The sequence below is a fragment of the Varanus komodoensis genome, unplaced genomic scaffold (assembly GCF_004798865.1).
Source record: "Varanus komodoensis strain SLA01 unplaced genomic scaffold, ASM479886v1 scaffold63, whole genome shotgun sequence".
Classification (NCBI taxonomy): domain Eukaryota; kingdom Metazoa; phylum Chordata; class Lepidosauria; order Squamata; family Varanidae; genus Varanus; species Varanus komodoensis.
Window position 1 is genome coordinate 410,920 of NW_025336259.1, and position 20,163 is coordinate 431,082.

At 56.6% G+C, this 20,163-nt stretch overlaps 1 protein-coding gene across 1 annotated transcript in view; it reads right to left on the minus strand.

Moving 5' to 3' along the window:
- Positions 1 to 289: 289 nt before the first annotated feature.
- PLEKHB1 (pleckstrin homology domain containing B1) overlaps positions 290 to 20,163 on the minus strand; it is a 29,121-nt gene continuing 9,247 nt past the window's right edge. The window contains exons 4-7 of the mRNA XM_044450204.1: positions 11,911 to 12,013; positions 6,365 to 6,404; positions 3,190 to 3,292; positions 290 to 485 (exon numbers count right to left, since the gene is read on the minus strand). Coding sequence (XP_044306139.1) covers positions 349 to 485; positions 3,190 to 3,292; positions 6,365 to 6,404; positions 11,911 to 12,013 — 383 coding nt within the window. The 3' untranslated portion in view covers positions 290 to 348. The remainder of the gene's footprint in view (positions 486 to 3,189; positions 3,293 to 6,364; positions 6,405 to 11,910; positions 12,014 to 20,163) is intronic.

A 20,163-nucleotide genomic window follows, 5' to 3' on the forward strand; every position in this document is an offset into this window, starting at 1 on the left:
CGGGGGCAGATGCCAAGCGGCGGCTCGGGCGGAGCGTGCGGCCTGTCGCGTCCGATCAGCCGCAGCCCGGCCGGCCAGGGCCCCAGCTGCTACGGCTCGGAAATGCTGCTGGCCTGACTCAGTGGGGTGGGGGGAACATGGCATTGGTGTGGATACGGTTAAGCAGCGAGGAGTCAGCAACCGTCCCCGATCGACAGCGAGTCGCTCAGAGCCCTCCCGGCAGCCCCCCTCCCTCCCGCCCAGCCTGGTCAACGGGGCCGGCGGGGCCTCCCCCGCTGCCCACCAGGAAGCGACGCGTCTCCTCGGCCGGGCAACCGGGCTTGGCTGGACGTCGCAGGAGAGCAGGGCTTAGAACCAGCAGGGCATCCACATGAGCGATCCCAGGGCCGCCCCGCTGGCCGCCCCCGCCAGCAGGCCCAGCGCCATCTGGTCCCCAGACACGCGGTACGGGTCCTCGCGGATGACGACGTGGGTCATGCCGGGGGCTGTGGGAGAGAGGCAGAAAAACGCGGCGAGTGACACAGGCAGCAGCCCCGCTGGCCGGCGAAACCGTCCCCGCCACGTCCCCCAGCCACCCCGTGCCGAGAGAGGCGAAGGCTGCTTTGCAGGGTGACGTGGTGCGGGAGCGGAGTTCTTCTTACACCTCATAGGTATCGTTTATTTATTTAAATATTAGCATGTGGCTATGCTGCCCCGTAGCCAAAGATCCCCGGGCAGTTTGCAAAAAATGCAGCAAAGCCCTGACGCCTCATTGACTCTCTGGTGCAAAGGAGCGCGTGCTGCCCTGTCTCACAGGGAAAGCAACAGCCCTCCCCCACCCCGGTGTGCTTATTTTGATGGGGAGGGGGCAGTTTTATTCCCCCTCACATAATGCTAGAACCGAAAGGAAGCATCCCATGAAATGGGTGGTGGGAAATTCAGGACAGGTGCGAGGAGGGGCTCCCCTCACTGAGCCATGGCGTTCCGTTCCACAAGATGAGGTGGCACCACCTCGGACGGATTCGACAGGTTGCACGACAACGACGGACAGGCGCCTGGATGGTTCCGTGCTGCCGTCGGAATCAGAGGTAGAACAGCCAAATAGCCCCATGGGAGGGGCTGTTGCTCTCATGTCTCCGGCGCATGTGGGCAGCTGGCTGGCTGCTCGGTGGCCGTGAAACTGCACTAGATGGACCCTGATTCCTTGGAGCCTGGAGCTCGTTTAGGCCAGATCCTTGTTTCAAGTGCTGCAACGGAGGGCTTGCAGGGAAGCCCCGAAACGGAATCGGAGCACAACTGGGTCCGCAAGCAGGCCTGCCTCTCCGTGAGGGCAGAAGGCCGGAGACGCAGGCAACCAGGCAGCCAAGCTGCGGCTGAGCCACAGAGCCACGGGCCAGCATGAGAAAGCCGTGGTGTTTCCTCCCCGCTGGAGCCAGCAGCACAATCCAGAACTCCCCAGTGAGAGCAGCGATTAGCGAGCAAATGTGGTGTTTACCAGAACCCTTCCCAGGGGAAGCAGTCAGAAAAGTTCTGCAGAACTCAAGCAGCTCAAGGGAGACGAGCGCAACGCCGTCGTCTGACGGCTGGGCCGCTCTGCACCTGCATGGCTCTTGCCTCTCCTCCGTGCTTCTGCTGAAATTCACCAGCAGGTGTCGCCCTAGACTCAGGTTGCTCCTCGAATCCCGAATCGTCGGTTTTGGGTCCTGCCTTCCAGCTCATCTGTTTATGGAAGGGTGTTCAGGGCCTCCTCGCCTCTGGGCCTGCTGGGCAGGCACAGAGGCCTGCCTCCTTCACCAGAGTGCCACGTTCAAATGCCACGGGGCGGAGAGGAGTCCTTTCCAGTGGCAGTAAAGCCACAATTGCGAGACATCCTTTTGTCTGGAAGTTTGTGGAGGATGATCAGAGGTTTACTGGGTTCCCACTGCTCAGGACAGGGCACGACCCTCTGGCCCCTCCAGGCAGGCAGAACTTTCCCATATGGCTTACACGGAAAGGTCAGCTTCACGCAACATCTGGGAAAATTGCAACTTCTACCAAAAGGACATAGAAACAGAGCGAGTCAGAGGGCTCTCTCGGGCCATCTAGTCTGACCCCCAGCTCCAGCCGGCTCCAGGACGTTGCGGTAGCTCTTTGCAGAATGCAGAAGGGCTTGTTGGGTGATGCCCATTGGCACGGACGGCTTCAAAGAGGGGATTAAGCGAGTTAAGGAGAGGTTATCACGGAGAGATCCAGTGGCCATGATAGCCACGGGAAACCTCTGGCAGCCATCATGATGCTGAGGCGAAGCAAAAGAGGAAACCCAGCGCTTCCATGACCCGTCCGTGGGCTGAGACCTGCAGAGCTGAAGGGCTACCTGGAGATCTTCCAGTCCAGCCCGCGAAGATACAGGGCCAGGACAGATCACATCAGTGCGTTCACTAGTCCAGCAACCTGTTCAGCCACTTACAGGAAACCCACGGGCAGGAGCCACTCTCCCGCCCATGCTCCCCGGCCGCCGTGTGCGTGGCACACTCTCTCTGATACTGGACCTCGCACGAAGCCATGAGGACTAGCAACCATCGATGGCCTCCGCCTCCTCCTGATCCACGAATGTTAATGCCATCCAGTTTAGGGGACATCATGGCGTCTTGTGGAAGTAAATGAGCCGCTCTGTGAAGAAGGTCTTCCTCTGATCTGCCCTGAGTCTCCCACCCACCCGCTCCACAGGCGACCCCTTTGGGGTCTCGTATTAGGGGAAAGGGGGAAACTGCTCCGTCATCACAACAGGGGGAATTCTGAGCCCTCCACCCGGCTTCCCTTCCTCGCCCTTTTCCTAAGCGAAACAGTCCCCGCCGCCGCAACCGTTCTTCCCAGGAGCCCGACTTCTCGCTCCTTTTGCATTTTCTGACCCAGTGCTATTATGCTTAGGTGCGCCTGGTTAATGGCTCTGGAAAATGCCGGGCAGGGTGAGGTGACCTCGACTTGGATCTTGCATGGAGGCAGCAAGTCCTTTCGGGCGGGTAATGTATCCCGGGGGCTGTGGACGGTTCCACAGGGAAAGCTCGCCGTGCGAGGGTGCCCCTCAAGGCCTGGGCGGACAGGAGAGTGTCCCACAATGCCCATCGTCCCCCAGCCAGCGTGGGAGTTGCAGGACTGCACCCCAAGGGTGCATGCATCCCCCCACCCCCTCGCGCGGGCCCCCCCCCCCCCATCGCGGCAAAGGGCATTTACCTCCATACAGGTTGCCATAGTACTCAGAGCTGACGTACATCGCCTGGTGCGAGTCCAGGGGCACCGCCTGGTAATAGTCATCGTAAGGGTCGTACAGGTGAACCTGGAAGGGCAAGACAGGCTGTGACCGTGCGCCAGCGGCAAGCGCTTACAGTCCTAGGCTGGGGGGATCAGGGCCAATCCCCACATCCACCTGCTCACGCACAGGTGGCGCGATTCACTTCCCCCGTGGCAGTGCCACGTGGCCAATGCTTCTCCTTTCATAGGTTTCGCCACAGGAACAGAGCAAGTCAGAAGGGGTCTCCCGGGCCATCTAGTCTGACCCCCAGCTCCGCTCACGACATGCCCACCATGTGGACGTCCAGCCTGTCCTTGAACACCCACACCGATGGGGCTTCAACCACCTCCCGTGGAAGCCCATTCCACCCCCTCGGGGTCCTGACTGTCAGGAAGTGCTTCCTGGCATCCAAATTGGACCTTGGCTCCCTGAGCTTTGCTCTGTTGGAGCGCATTCTGTCTTCCTCTGCAGGGGAGAACAGGTCTCTCCCCACCTCTGTGTGACGCCCCCTCACATACCTGCACATCACTAACGGGTCCCCTCTGAGTCCCCTCCACTCCCGGCTGAAGAGACCCAGCTCCCTCAGACTCGCCTCATACCCCATCATCCCCTGCAATCGGGCCACCATCGTAGCAGCTTGTTTAGCCCTATATTACAATTAGGGCTGTGCAGCAGGGTAGGGTTAGGGTTCCAAAAATGAGGGGTCCTGGTATATTCTGATAGTTGCAATGTGCTTAGAATGGGCAGAAATGATGAGGTGTCCTGTCCAGCACTCTAACCACTATGCCATGCTGCCTTCACAGCACAGAAAGAAGGGAGTGGATTTCCACCATCCCCACCAGCAGCCCGACACCCTGACATTGCCGCCTTTTGACAAATCAATGGCTAGTAATCGAGAACCCAAGTGAGTTGCAGGGATGGGGGAACCGCGTACAAGATACAAGCACGGCTGCCCAGAAGGTAAGTCAGAGAGAGAGGGAAGGACCTTGCAGAGCCGGAAGACAAGAAAAGCACGTGCTTTTGATGGGAAGCGGAGCCGAAAATAGAGGGCCGCCGAATTTCCCGTTCTGGTGCGAGACAGCCGGGCTTTGGCCCCGAAACACACTGGCTTTTTGTCAGTCTCAAGGGCCTGAAGCAGCACGCCGGAGACGTGGAAGCAATCCATCGATCGCTGGCCTGATTGCATTTATAGATCTGTAACTAGGCAGGCCAGGAAATGGAAAGGGGCTCCGTTCAAAACAGAGTAGAGTCGGTGTCGAGAGCAGCGATGGGGAGAGGCGCCAACTGGTTCCTGACGAAACCCGGCGTGCACAGCAAGTGTGACCCCCCCCCACCCCATTGCCGGCTGCATGGAGGATGCAGGAGACTTCGCCCGAATGCGCCCCTTGCAGCCGAGGTCCTGGAGCCCTGGGTTCCCAGAAAGGGGCTCTTTAGGCAGGGCCCCTCCCCTCCCACACACTCAGCCCTAATTAACTCACTCTCACGCCTGGGGCAAATTTGCTCCACTGAAAATCTCACTTCGGAAGGACTGAGGCAGGACTGGCTTATCTCATCCTGAATGTGCTTGCCTTCAAGAGTGGGATCCTATGCGTGTTTAGCCAGAAAAGGCCCACACTTCTCAGGACCCCCTTATTTCCCAGCCAGCGTGTGCATGTCGACTTAGTTCCCTTGCGGGAAAAAGCAGCAGAGAACGACAACAAAATGAAACAAGAAACAAGAATATTGTAGCTGGGAAAGCTCATTCGGCCCAGGACCGTGAGGCTTCCAGCTAAGAGCAGGGGGGTGGTTTGGAGGGGACTGGCAGGGAAAGCCGCTGGCCCGGCTCATGAAGAAGTGGGGTGAGCCCCCGCAGGCCCTGCCTCTGCGCCCCACGGCTTGGCTACTCAAGCCGGGGTGCCCTGAACGGCGCACATGGCCCCGTCCGCGAGCCGCAACCCTGCTTCCTCACCGGTAGATTTTAATGTTCCATCAGGAGGTGGGGCTTTTGGAGGACAGAGCAGGAATAACAAGGATTCCCGGGAGCCGGGAGAGCAACTCCATCTTTTGCATCAGTGGAGGCGGGGTGGGGCGGCTTGCATCTGCTTAGAGCACATTTTAGAGCCATGGGCGGCCTCGCCCGTGCGGGACACCTCTGCGCACACCAGGCAGACAGGCGAGGAGCGGCCCGGTCCAGCTCTGCAGGCGGAAACAACACGGCACCAAGCACCCTCTTTGCATGGGCAGAAGGCAAGGGCAGACAAACGGGGCTGGCCCTCCGCCTCCGCGAAGTGCCACCCTGAATGCCATCGGGGTCTGCGAACTGCCACAGCAGTGCCCCTTCCCGCTGGATTCAGCATTACCCTTTGCAGGTGAACGATGGAGACAGAAAACCTTCCTCACGGGAGGCAGGATGTCTCTTTCCAGGTGCTTGGGGCATCCACTGCCCAGCGAGCCGGAGCCGCTGGCAGAGGCGTCCAGGCACTGAACTCTGAAGCCCCTGCAGATCTCCCTCCTGCCTACCGCCTGGGTCGGCGGCCTGTCCGCCTCCCTTCTGTGCACACCTGATGCTGAACCCAGTGGGAAAGGCTTGGTGCTGTGCACGGCCCTCTCCCTTCCTCTTACCTTTCCTTCTGGACAGCCAAAGAGGATCCTTCCTGTTATTTCTGCCTGCAATTTCGACCAGGCCTGCCATTTCCCTACCAAACCCCTGAATAAGGAATGGTAAACCCTGGATCTAGTATGACTGAGTGAGTGTGTGAGTCATTCGGTCATTCATTATATTCGTATTCTTCCTTTTTCCTTCCCAGGAACTCAAGGCAGCTGGTGCGCTAGGCTGGGCAGAGAGTCTGTCACCAGCTTGCTCCCTAGCTGAGCAGAGACTAGAACCCAGATCTCCTGAGTCTCCGTCCTGCACTCTTAACCTGTGGCTCTGAAGCTGTCCTTGTCCAAGGCGTTTGCTTTGCATCTCCTTTGCAGCTCACTGAACTCTCCCTGAAGCGTGGGAAGTTTTGCACCGCTCTCTGGTTCGCCTATTGCCTTGACCACAGAGAGGACTAGAAGCTTAGGTCATAAGGACCATGTCCAGGGGTTGGAGGAGTCCACACTGAGATCAGCACCACGGAAGCCAGCAGGACTCACCTGGGTTGCCTTTGCCTCCAGGATCGCCATCTTCCAAGCACTGGGAACAAAACAGAGGCGGCGGCAGTTGAGCAAATGGAGCCAACAGAGAGAGACCTTTCCAAACCCTCCCACCCCAAAATCCTCTCCCATCAGCAAATGGAGGAAAAAATGTGCTTCCCCTGCAGTTCTACTCCTGGGTTTGAATCTGGATTTTTCTATTTGATATTCTAGCATGAGTTTCAAAAATCAAAACAAAGCCATAAGCCAAAATAAAAAGCATAAGGCTAGTTTCCTTACATGAAATTTGAGTGAGTCTGTTGCAATGCATAAATATATACCCTGCATTCCTATATATTCTATACATCGCAAAATATATTGCAGTTCCTGGGGAGTGTTATGTGTGGAGGTCAACGAAGGTAGCCCTGACATCTCTGCATGGCAGGATCCAATTTCCGCAGGGGTAGGTTCCTAGCCCCACAGTGAATGCCTGAAACCAGATTCCCCAGCATCCGCGTCCCCAGAGTGCGCAGTTCCCCAGAGATATCCGTGGTGCTTCCCTGGAGATATTCAAGAAGCAGAAAAGGAAAGAGCTCAATTTCACTGTGTGGCCCTTGGACAGCGAAGGCCAGGCAGGGCAGGGTTCATCAGGCCGTACTGGGTGAGAGCATCACAAGGCACCTCAGAGGCCCCCTCGTCCAGCCTTTGCCAAACTCGTGCCAGACTATCACAGCCAGAGGCCATGCTGGCTGCGAATGATGGGAGGTGTAGTCCGGCCCAGCTGGAGGGTCCTGGCTTGGGTGTGCGGATGCTCCTGAACAGAACGGCTCTTCTCTGGCGGGCAGCTTGGCCTTTTCATCAGCGCGGGTGGAAGGAACAAGGTCCCTTTGTGAGTCCCGCCCCAGCGAGTGTGGGGCGGCCGTCCGTTTGGTCCCGGGCCCAGTGGCAGGACAAAGCGAAGTCTCCGCTCCAGAACTGCAGCGGCAGCAGCGTGGCCCACGGGGCTGACGAGGAGGGTGCTGAGCGGGCAAATTCGCAGGGACGTGGCCAAGGGGGTGCTGGGCCAGCGGCGGCTCTCCATTTGGGCTCGTTTTCCTCCGCAGCCTGCAGAAGTGCCTCTAAGACAAGCTACTTATATTTCACTGTCGCGAGAAGCAACCTGGGAATTTTGGTACTGAGATCCGATTCGGGAACTCTGGGAATATCTGTTTGCTCTGCAAACACGTTTCTGGAAGTTTCTTTTGGGGAAAGCAAGGAAAGGCCCAAGCGGCCATGGGCAATGGCTGGCAGAAGCCCGGGTGGCGGAGCAGGAGCTGAGCAGGAGGGAACTGAGCTCACAGAGACCGTGCTGTTTGGGGATGATAGGAGATGAAGTCCAGTCTGGGTTGGGAGGAGTAAAGGGCATGCTGTGCCCTTCCATCCAGATGGAAGGGAGAGGCAGGCAGGGAGGTTTCTTGGGAGCGACGGATGAGTCTTGACACACGGCTTCCGGAAGCGACACTTCCACGCAGCATAAAGCCTCTGGGACCGAGGACCAGAGGAAGCTCAGGAGGAGAGATGAAAGATGCCAAGCTGGAATTTAAGCCTCTGGGGTGTGCAAACCTCCCCGTGTCCGGCCCTGGCTCCTGGCTGCGTGGTCTCTTTGGGCAGGGCACCACCCGGGAGGCCCTCGTTGGCAAGTGGACCCTCTCCCCGCCACGGCCACCGACTGCTGCCACTCCTCCTGCCTCCCACGGGTGAGCTGGAGAGACGCCGAGCCGGAAGCCAGCCAGCCGGGGCATCTCCAGCCCTCCCTCCCCCCGTCCCCCCCTTCTGGGCCATGCAGGCGGCCGGGGGCAGGAGGCGAGTGGCAAACTTCCCGATGCCCCCCCTGCCCAAGGACGGGCATTGCCACGTGGCCCCGCAGCCGCCCGGGGGCCGCCGGTGCCCCTCCAAAGCTGCGTGCAGGAGAAGGAAGGGAAGGCGCTGCTCGGCTCAAGCCCGGGGGAACGTCTGGAGGACGTGGCAAACGGGGCCAGTATGGGAACGCCGGGGGTGGGGGGCGGGCAGAGTTTTGCGACACCGCGGATGACAAGCGCGCCCTTCCGGCGTGCGCCACCGAAGCTTCTCCACACCCGGACGGCCTGCCCAGCAGGCGTGAACGAAGCGTCCCGGAAGATGCAGTGCCCGATCACGGATTTCCCTAATAGGATTCCGGGGGGCGGGGGGGGGGATCGCCGAGGCACCAACAGGTGTCACGGCAACCGGCTTAGCCAAGTGTGCCGTTCCCACGGCGACCTCTGTGCCGCTTGACGCGATCGAGTGAGCTTTGATTATCTGTCTGAGCTGCTTGGCTGGCGCAGCCGAGAACAGACCTGCCGCCTTCGGTCGCGGCTTAGAGACGACGTCAGAAACCCTCCCAAGCTCTGCCACATCTGGTCCTGTGGTGCAGCAACCCTCCCGATGTGCTGGACTTCAACTCCCATCACCCCCAGCCTTCACGGCTGCTGCACACCATTCAGTCAGCTCACCTGGCTGCTTGCAGACCGTGAGTTTCTCTCGAACAGGTGCCTCCTCCTAACTAGAGCTAGAGACCTCAAGCGCTTGGAGACCAGACCAGTCCGGTCTGGCGTGGGCTGAGGGGGACTGGCCCATCTTCGTTCCCAGTCCCACTGGCCCCGCCTTGCAAGCACTGGGCTGGGTGAAGCTCAGACCCAGGCACTGGATCCAGGCCTCCGGGGGTCCCCAGGTGGCCAAGCCCCCTCGCCACCCCAACCTTTCCTCCATCTGCTGATTCCTGGGTGGCTTTGCAGCTCTTGAGCGGAGTCTTTCTCCCATTCCAAAAGGCTGAAATGCTCTCCAAGAAGAGGCTTGAGAGAGGCTAGTGGCGCCGGTATTTGGGGGCTGCCCCTTCCGCTCCTCCTGCTCCTCGTGCCCACCATGGGATCGTGGCCCCGGAAGCGTCTCCAGCACAGAATTCCACACTTGGGACGGAAAGAGGCTTGGACCTGCGGCTTGGCCTAGCGCTGGGACCGGGAGGGAGGGCCGGGCAGCCCCACACCACAAATTCCTCCAAAGCCGCTCGCTGCAGGCAGCCCTGCTCAAGGGATCCTGGGAATCCCCCGGTCATCCACGGATCTGCTCCGGCTCTGTCCACACTGGGGACTCAGGGCGGGAAGGGCTGGGTGATGGAGACTTGGGTTTGTGCTCGCCGTGCAGGCCCGGCTGCTGGGGGGCGCGGGTGCTGGGGTGCCACGACGCCTGTGGGCTCTGCCCCACGCAGCGGATCAGCCACTTTGGGCAGAAAAAGCTCAGGTTCCTCCTGAGCTCCGAATTCCAGCAGCGGAGCAGGCTGGGCATTCCCAGGACACGCCTGGCCAGAGAACCTTCTTCAGTTGCCCACTGCTTAGACCGGAAGGGCAGTCCATGCACAGGGCTGGCGTGGTGTAGTGGAACCGGGGCTTGCGGGGTGGAAGCCACAAGACTTCCCGCTTAGCGGGGATGAGGACTGGATCTGCCACCCCCTCCGGTTGCTCTTTTCCCTCTGAGCGTGGCTGCAAGACTTCCGGCTGGTTACCTGAAGGAGCGCTTGCGTCCATATACGCCCACCCGCCCCTTGAGATCTGCGGGAGAGGCCCTTCTCCGGGAACCCTCCGTGAAGGAAATTAGGAGGATAGGTACTCGGAGGAGGGCCTTCTCTGTGGTGGCGCCCCATCTATGGAATGCGCTCCCCAGAGAGGCCCGCCTGGTGCCGTCGTTATTTGTTTTTCAGCGCCAGGCGAAGACCTTTTTATTCAAACGTAATTGTTAATACTATTTATTCATTTTATTCTTTGGCCAGGGTGACTTAATTTATATTGCTAATTTATATTGTTTAATTGAATTCTATTTATTTATGGTTTGTGAGCTGCCCCAAGGCTTCGGCAAATGGGGCAGCATAGAAGTCCCATAAATAAATAAATAAATAAATAAATAAATAAATAAATAAATAAATAAATAAATAAATAAATAAATAAATAAATAGTTATATATATATATATATATATATATATATATAAAACTATACATAAAATAAATAAAATATATAAATTATTTATATAAATGAATAAAATATATAAATAAATAAAATATATAAATTATTTATATAAATGAATAAATTTTATTTATATTCATTTATAAATAATAAATAAATAAGTGTGTGTGTGTGTGTGTGTGTGTGTGTGTGTAGGAAATCAACCAGATATTGTGACGCTTTTGACGCAACGCCAAGCCTCGGGGTCCGGGTTGGACAACCAAGATGCGGCAGCTTGACCAAAGGTCTGCTCTGGGTGGAGCGGAAAGCTGCCAGAATGGGATTGCTGACCGGGCCTGGCACACCTGCTTGGATTTGGGGGTGTTCCTTGGGGGTGTCGCTGCAGGGATGAGGGTCTGCATGGCGACATTTGTCACGGCACCACCGTGCCTGGCCCGTTTCTTGCCGCCACGCCCCCACCCGGTACCCCAGCCACTGTTAGCAGCTGCGCTCACGCCGCCATCCAGGGTTATCTGCGTCTGGAGAGCACTGCCTGCCCCTGCACCTGATGCACCAGTTTGAAGGCGGAGGTGGCCCAGCTGGGGAAGCTAAGCAGGTCCAGCCCTGGTCAAGGCTCGGCGGGGAGACCACCTGGGAAAGGCATGCCACGTCACCACCTTGACTTCCACGGTGGAAGAACGGCGTACAGAAAGGGAACCAGTAAATAATCTTCCAGGCGGACTATTTCAGATCGGGCCGTTGCCAAGGGTGGGAAAATGTCCCAAAACACCAGCTTGCGAACACAAAGCCCCAACACAGGTAGGTGGAAATTTTCCAGGAGTTACCACGTCCCTGAAGGACGGAGCTTGGGGCCCAACGGCAGCTCCCCGGGGCACCCGACTCAGAGCACCGGCAGCGAGGGAAAGCCGCACAAGAGCCAACAAAACCTTTGGCCAAGTGGATTAGAGGCAGACTAAAAGATGTGAGGGGAGACACTCTGAAAATGGCCGCACCCCAGCCAGGCACCCTCTAGATGGCTTGGACTACGCCTCCCATCATCCCCAGCCAGCACCTCCAACACAACGGAAGGGTGCCAAGCTGTAAGGCTGATGCAGCCTCCTTTCCAGTCCCGTTCCCCCACTACCCACCGGCTCTTCTGTCTCCTTTGGTGGGCCCCAAAGCTGCCCCTCCTTTGTGCCATGGGGAGGAGGGGAGAAGGTCAAGGGTCAGGGCCCGGGCAGCCCCCGTTTTAAGATGGTGGCCTGAGGACGGGGGCAGAAGCACCCGGAAGCCAGCGGCTGCAGCCCAAGACACCTGGAGGACCCCTGGTCCGTGGGGAAGCCCTCCCAGGGCCCGGGCGACGCTTCGAGAGCCAGCAAGGCCCCGAGGACAACCAAGGAAGCCAAGGGCAGAGAGGAGAAGGGGAAAGGGCTCCGCTTCGCCCGTGGCTTTAGCCTCAGTCGTCCTTCTGCAAAATGGGCTTCGTGCTATGCCCTGAAAGGCGTGACGCGTTACCCGGAGCTTCGGGGCACGGCGGGGACCTGCCGAGCGCGAGCGGGACCTCGCAGCAACTTACACAGCGTCGTCTTCGCTCTCCGCACACAGCGTGGTTTTGCCCCCGTCCCGCTGCACGATGCACATCAGGCACTCGCGGGTTTTCCCTTCCGGAGGCTGAATGTCTGGAAGAGAAGGGGAAACAGAGGCGCGCGCAGAGGGTCAGAGAGCGGCTGGGTTGCCCTTGCAGCCTTTGGCACCCCGTTGGAAGGCGCCCGAGCGGCGCGGCAGCCCCTGTTGCTCCGGGGGGCCCTGCCAGTCAGAGCAGACCGTGATGCTCTAGGCAGGCTGATAAGCTGGCCTGGTCTAAGGACGCTCCCTGCTGCAGTGTTTCGAATAAGCAAGTTTCTAGCACTCATGGCCGAGAAGCTGAACCTGGAAGTGTGCCAGTAATGCCTGCTGGTGTCTCAGATTCCAGTCTGGCGGTTGTTGTTGTTGTTGTTGTTGTTGTTATTATTATAACATTTCTATGCCGCCCCTTGCCGAAGCCTCAGGGCGGCTTACAACACACTAAGATACATTGAAATACAATAGAACATAATAAATTACCACTAAATACAAAAATACAAAAAATACACTGAGATACAATAATATAAAATTAAAATTAACAGTATAAAATAAGTAAATAAAGAATATAGGAGGAGAAAAGAGAAGGAAGAAGTTGCCGAGGCCTGTTGTGGTTAGCAAAAAAGGGAACTGCTTTCCTGCCGAGTGGGGTTCCTGAGAACCCCCAAACTGGGAAACAGGGGAGCGGCGGCAGCCTTCTGCAGCAGGCCCCCTCCCAGGGACACATGCCACCTATGGGGCTGGGAGGACCCCCCTCCGTCTAACCCAGAAAGCGCCACAGGATTGGGCAGAAAAAGACAAGACAAGAACAGGCGGAGGGACACGGGCAACAGCCCGTGGCCTTCGCCGAGGCCTTCGTGACCGGATGGCATAGAAATAGTCTAAATAAATTCTAAATATTCTAAATAAATAAATAAATAAATAATAGGCACCGCTCGCGTCGCTTCCCATAACCGCACGGACTGCAAAGGCCGCTTTCTCACAGCACAGCTTGGATTTCCCGGCCAGAGAGGATGAGTGGCACACAGACCCGAGTCCAAGGTATAAACCTCTAAGAAGGGATTTGTGCAAACGGCTCCGCAGCTCCTTTCAGAAGCGAGCGGCGAGCCAGGCGTTCGGCGCCCTGTGAAGCACCATGCCCGGGGAACACCCGACGCGTGGAGGAGAGATGCCGAAAGCGCTTATTCCAGCTGGAGGCTGGGAGCCCCACACGCTTTAAACTGGTGCCCCGCAGCAGCCGGGGGTTGGACCCCAGGGACTCCTTGGCCCCTTCCGACTCGACTCTTCTCTGATTCTGTGAAATAGCGAAGGGGACAAAGCTCCTTTGGCAAGCTGGCTTCACGTTCCCACCTCTGGAAAGAGCCGCAAGGGACCAGTGGCCAGCGAAATGTCTCCCTGGGACCAAAAATAAATGGGACGGGATCAATCGGAGGGTGCTGAAAATCTGGATGGAGACATCTGGTTGGGAGGACTTTTGGTCAGGCAGGGTTTGCCTGGGATGCTGTCAGTGCTGGATCCATCAAGGGCTTGTTACCCTGCCTGTCCCTTTTATTTTATTTTATTTTATTTTATTTTATTTTATTTTATTTTATTTTATTGATTGATTGATTGAACTTCTATGCCGCCCCATTCGCCGAAGACACTCACTACATGGAATTTGGAAATGTGAGAGCTGCAGGCAAGGTTCACGGCTGCAGAGAGCATGCACCCCGCAATGCTTTCAGAATGCTGAGGTCTAGAAACTTGGTTCTGACCAATGAAAACAGGAATGCCCAAATTCTTGGCACAAAAGTACTTTCACACTTCATCTCCCATGGGGCAACAGGGACACTTCCATGCTCAAGACGCAAAAGGTTTGGCCGCCACACGGGCCCCGGCCGGAAAAAGCCTGGGGCGATGCAAGAACCGACCCAGAGCTGGAAAGGTAGCGAAATGCCGCCGCATTTCAGGCCAGCTGCAGCCGCTGCTGCGAACCAAGCGAGCACTGAACTAATTGGACCCCCGGGAAGAAGTTGCTGACGCAGCGGCACCTGCGTCAGCCACAACAGAACAACAGCATGTGACCTGGCACGGATCCCGGAGGAACCACGGAGGGGGTGAATTTTAGAAACGACCAGCAGGGCAGAGAAGGGACCAACACGTGAGCACTGCTCGGACATCCGCTTTTGAAACAGACAGGCAGAGATTAGCGTTCACCTGCCTGGTGGCCCCCAGATGTGCTGGACTGCACTTCCCATCATCCCTAGCCAGCACGGTGGGTGCAGTTGCTCTCCAACACATCTGCTTGGATTCGGGGAAGGGTTCAGATAGGTAGAGCAGTGGAGATGCTGCCAGGCACAGCTGGGCCCCAGCAGATCCGAATTCTCTTCAAACTCACTCAGAAATTCTGCCTCTAGTCCTCAAGGTTAGACTCTAAAATGGAAAACTGTAATCCAGGAAACGGCCATTTTGAGGCTCAAGCTACCAGGGGCAGAAGCGGTCCCCAAAGGCTGAAGGGCCGAAGGGCCACGCTTGGAAAGACCGAGGCAAGCAGCACCAAGCAGTGGGGAAAAGAAATTTGGGGCACATCACAGCTGCATGTCAAAAGTCAGCCTAGCTGTGCTGCTGCTGAAACGGGAGCCCTGCAGGTGAGCGGGAGCGCTTGGGGAATCTTCCACATCCGGGGGGGGGGGGGGGGGTCCCAGGGGCAGCCCTTCCCCGCACTGACCACGTGGTGAACGGCCAGGCGGATCTGCTGCGCCAGCCTCGTCCTGGCGGCTTTGCCCGTACCTGCGCAGTTCGACTGCACCTGCACTTCGAATTCGCCACGGGGCAGAGCTGGGCTGCCCCACGAATCTTCTGTGCCACCCAAAGTTAAAGACTCGTGGATCCGGACTCTGGCGAACAAGCGCAAGCGAGCGGAGAGTGCCGATTCCCAGAGACTGACATGCGACAGGCCCGTCACCAGAGGCCCAGGGCTGGGAGACCCCCCCTTCCTCGCCCGGTCTTCCCCAACCTGGCGCCCTCCAGCTGCTCTGCACTGCAGCCTGCACTGCCTGACCACTGCCCATCCTGGCCAGGGCTGATGGGAGTGGCAGTCCAAAGCCTCTGGAGGGCGCCAGGTTGGGAAAGGCTATCCCAGCCTAGCCACTAACCAGTCTGGGAAGCCCCTTGTGCAGTCCCAGTGACTCCGAGCCAGGCTCAGCTGGGCCAACCTCACAGGGTTGTTGTGAGGATAAAGGTAAGGGGAGGAGGATTATGAGCTGCCTCGGGTTCCTTGCAAGAGAAAGGTATAATACAATGCGATTGACTGGCAGATAAAAAGCCTGGGAGGACATCTTCAAAATCACACTGTGCAACATGCGTTTCCTCCCGAGGAGCTGAAGGCAGCCCGGCGGCCCCTCTGCAGCGCTCGCCCTCCACCTGACGACGTGTGAGGGCAGGCGCTGCCCCGGGCGGCCCAGGAGCACCACGGCTGCTTTCCTCGGCTTGCATTCCTACTGCGTCTTTTACATTTGATTAATAGTTGAGAGCCACTCAGAAGCTTTGGCTAGCGGGCGGTACGGAAATGAGTGAAAGACAGACAGACAGACAGACCGACCGACCGACCGACCGAGGCCTTCCCAGTTCCAGCTGGACTCCCACGCCCAGGCTGGCTCTCAGTCGCCGCAGCACTCCGCCCACACCACATAATCACGTGCCTCGCATGATTTAGAGAATTTAGGAATATAAGATCCACGAGGAGGACAGCCGCATGGCTGCTGCCCACGGCTGGCTGGGGATTATGGGGGTTGTAGCCAAACCTGTCTGGAGGGTGGCTTGAGGCAAACCCGTCCAGCGAGCCATGTCTTACGAGGGGCATGCAAAAATGATCGATCGATCGATCGATCGATCGCTCAGAAGCATTCCTCATGGGGTCTGCAGTTGCTTTGCCATAGAAAGCCATCAACAACACGACTCCTCGTGAGGAGCGCCAGCCTCACCTGCCCCCAGACTCATCCGCAGTCTACAGGTCAACCCTTGGAATGCCAGAACAGGGCCAGAAAGGGAAGCGGCCAAGGCAAACATTGTGTGTGATTGTGTGTGTGTGTGTGTGCGCGCACACACGCACGCGCGCACGCACGTGTGCTGGGGGACTAGAGCAAAGCAGAGGTGGTGGAGATCCGGGTTCTAGTCTTGCCTCAGCCTTGACGCTCCCTGGGTGGCAATGGTCCATCACTGACTCTCAGCCTAACCTACCTCACAGGGTTGTTGTGAGGATAAAAGGAGGACAACGTAAGCCACCTTGGATTCCTCGCAAAAAAGGAAAAGATGGGATATTCGTGCAATGAACTGAAATACGTCAGGGGCTTGCAAACTCTCAGTCTCTTCAGACTAGGCTGCATAAAGAAGTTGTCTCTGTTCACCATTTTTGGCCCTGCTGGACACTAACCTCCAAGAACAGATACCCGAGTTGCTCTCAGCAGCCTCAAGGAGCCAATCTCTTTCTATATTATATAGTTATTTATTAATCAAAAGCTTTTATAGGCCATCCACTACAAGCATCTCGGGATGACTTACAAGAAAAAAAACCCCCAAAATTTAAAACAAAACAAGGCATTTCTTTGCTGCATTTTTCATAAATTCTTATGGACTACCCACTTAAGTCTCCTGTGCTTTTGAAATGAATACAGTGAGAGGCGTAGGTTCTCCGCTTTGCTGCTGCCCATTTGTAAAAGCACATTTTGTGGCCAAGAGGAATTCTCGGTTACCCACATGAATGCTGGAATGCAGAAAATAAATTCATCCAGTGCTCCCTTGACCTTAGCCGGGTTTGGGACAGGCGCCCTTTGTGCTCAGACCGCGCTGGTTTGGCGGGGCTGCCACGGATCCGTGCTGAGCCTCCATCCTGCGGCCACAGCGGAAGGCTCCATTTTAAAGTTCCGCGTGCTCAGAACGGAGGAGAGAGGAAGAAGTGGGGTCGTTTCATTCCGAATGAGCTGGGACACTCATCGGTCGGGACTCCACGTCCGCACCGTTACAACTGCAAAGGCTACTTACCAATAAGTGTGGATTTTCACTTCGCAAAGGGGAACCAAAAGCTAGAACTATCTCCATTTCTCCCTGACCTGGAACTGGGACCATTCTATGGAGCATTTCCGAAGCCCATGATGCTCCGTTGCACAGCTGGGACACGGCCATCAAGGCACCTCTGAGTTTTGGCCACCGTGTGCCTGAAAGTCCTCCAGACTGTTCAGCCCTGTGCTGCCCAGCTCTTGTAAGCCCAAGTCTGTAGCCTCGTTTGAGGATGCCATCTGCCTCCTGTTCGGACCAACCCAAAGATTTATTTGGGTTGGTCCGATTTATAAATAAAGATTTATACAAAAAGTGTGTGCACTTCTAAGAAGCACCTTCTCCCATATAGACCTACCCACCCATCAAGATCTGGGCAAGAGGCTCTTCTGACAGAGCTGCCCCTCAAGGAGGTAAGACGGATGGAAAAAAAAGGAGGGCCTTCTCGGTGGTTGCCCCCTATTTTGGGAATAGGCTCCCCAGAGAAACTCGCCTGGAACCTACTCTGCTCTCGTTTCGGCACCAGGCAAAAACTTTTCTCCACCCGTTTTAGCAACTAATTTCCGAGATGATTGTATCAGTTTTTAAAAGATTTAGTAGATCGTTAAGGGTTGTCTGTCTCACTTGGACATGATTTAGAATGGTCACTGTGAAAATATTAGTAATACTATTAGTATTAATAATACTATTAGTATTAGTATTATAGTACTATTATTATATTATTATTATATTATTATTATAGTACCATTATTAGTATTAGTATTTGTTTATATTTTTATTGATGGCTTTTAGCACTTCTATTGATTTTATTTATTTATTTATTTATTTAGAAGGCTTCTATGCTGCCCCATTCTCTGAAGCCTCGGGGCGGCTCACAATAATAAATAAATAAGGACAGAATAAATTTTAGTACTCTAAATGGTTAAAGTTTTGTATTTTGGCTTTGCTGACTGATGTATGCAACCTAGAGAGCTCTTTGGGCTGCTTGGCAGCATATAAATTTAATGCACGCGCGCGCGCACACACACACACACACACAAACCTCTTCTTCAGGCAAGATGCTATAAAGCGAAGTTGGGGGTGGGAGTGAGGGGGGAAGAAAAGAACCCTAATTAAAAAGCATCATTTCACTCCCTGCTTTGAAATAAGCATTAGCTACAAGTGAGGCCAACGCCACGAAAGTACGCGGCTTAACTGTGGGCAACCCGGTGAGGTGCAGCAGGTGGAGCGCTGAACTCGGACGTGGCAGATCCAGGCTCAGCCCCCCCCCCCCGGCCATGAAGCTCGCGGGGCGACTTTGGGCCAGTCATGGACTCCCAGCCTCGCCGACCTCATTCCCAAACGCCTGCTGGAAAAATAAGGTTTGGCCCGCTTGCAGAAGCCTGACGGGAAAGGTGGCCACCTAGTTCCCCAGGAAGCATATTCCAGAGGCCTGGGGCAGCCACTGAGAAGCCCCCGCCCCCCGGCCCGCTCCCACCGAGCATGTTCTGCAGCGGAAAGCACAGCAAGCCGCTCGTCATCGCCGCAGCCCGAGTTCCCCTTCCTCTCGCCCAGGCTGGGCTGTGGGGTGGCGAGGTGGAGGGGCGGCCGATGCTCTGGCAGATGCAGGGGCTGCCCGGGTCGGAGACAGGGGTTCAGAGGCTCCACCACTTTCTGCTTCTGCCAGATTTTCAGGAATCCCCCCTCTCCCTCCCTCATTAGCACCTGCTCAAACATTTAAAGCAGTAGTGCTAGCAAACATAAACTAGATTTCTGCATCAAAATTCAGCCTCAGATCATGATCTCCCGCACATTTTCCACACCTTCACACCCCTCCTCGATGCCGCCAAGGCGCACAGAATGAGACGGGCCGTGGCGTGCAGGTGCGCCCGGCCGTGTGCATCGGCATCCCTGCGTCTCGCCCCGCAGCGACTCGGCCGGAGCCTGGCAGGCGGCCGCGCAACAGCCCGGAGTCGCACGGACGCCGCCGGAAGGCTCAGAAACGAGCCCTGTGCTTTATGAACCGGCCTCTGTTTGGACTGTTGCTTTCCATCGATTGTTGGCCAGAGGACGCCTCCGGCTGACTCAGCTGGCGGTACCAGGAGGGACCAGGGCACCAGAAGGACAATCGGAGCCGCACGGGTGACGGAGGGAGCAGGAGGACGTTGCTACTGGCGGACGGGAAAACAAGGAGTGGGGAGAACTTGAGTTCAGCGGCTCCCCTGAACCCTAAAACTGCTCTCGGCCACAATGGGTGTGAGGCTTTGTACCAAGTTTTCTCTGTCTCTCAACCAGAACATTTTTGACCTTTGCCCTCGTGCAGGGCGCTTGTGCGAGTCCTGGAGTGATGGATTATTCCCTGCATCAGCTGGGGGTTGGGTTAGATGACCTCTGCGATCTCTCTGATGGGTTTTTCCTGCAAGGGAAGGGAAGGGAAGGGAAGGGAAGGGAAGGGAAGGGAAGGGAAGGGAAGGGAAGGGACTCTGCAAGGGACAGGGAATCTCCACCTGTCGGGAGCCAAGTTCCCCCCTTCGGACTATCAAATCCACAGACTATTTTTCGGTAAACGCCCCTTATTCTCCAGTGCGCATCCAGTAAAGCATCATCAGCAAAGAAAGAGCCTCTGAGCATGCACAGAGCAGTTTGCTGAACCCCCGCTAGAAACTACCTCTGGTGGGCTGGCCCTTCTGCCCCGATGCCGCGTCATGAGGTCAAGGGTCGTCTGGGTCCTGGGACGCCTCCGGCAGGGGAATAGCTGCCTGGGGCTATTCTCAGGGGCGTCCTGAATACCTGGGGAGGGACGCTTTGAGGTGAGCCCTCCCCTCCTGCCTCTTCCATCTCAACTTCTGGAGGCCCTGCTTCCCGGGGGCCTCCCCCTCTGAGGAGTCGGCGCCTCCCCAGCCTTGAAACATGCGCCAAGGACAGCAGCCTCTTTCATTCCCAACCCTACCAGCCACAAAACCCCCTCTTCCCAATCCGGCATCCTCAGGAAAAACACGGCGGCAACTAGCTGGCCAGCAACTGATACGACGGGCCAGTCCGGGACAGAGGGCAGATGGGGCAGAGTGAGAAACCTCTCCTTGCAAACTCCGATTGGTCCAGTCTTCTAACCAAGAGGTGGCAGCATCCCAGATGACAAGAGTGCCCGCTGGGTACCTGGGAGAGCCACACCAATCTCCTAGTCCTCATGCCAGGTGAG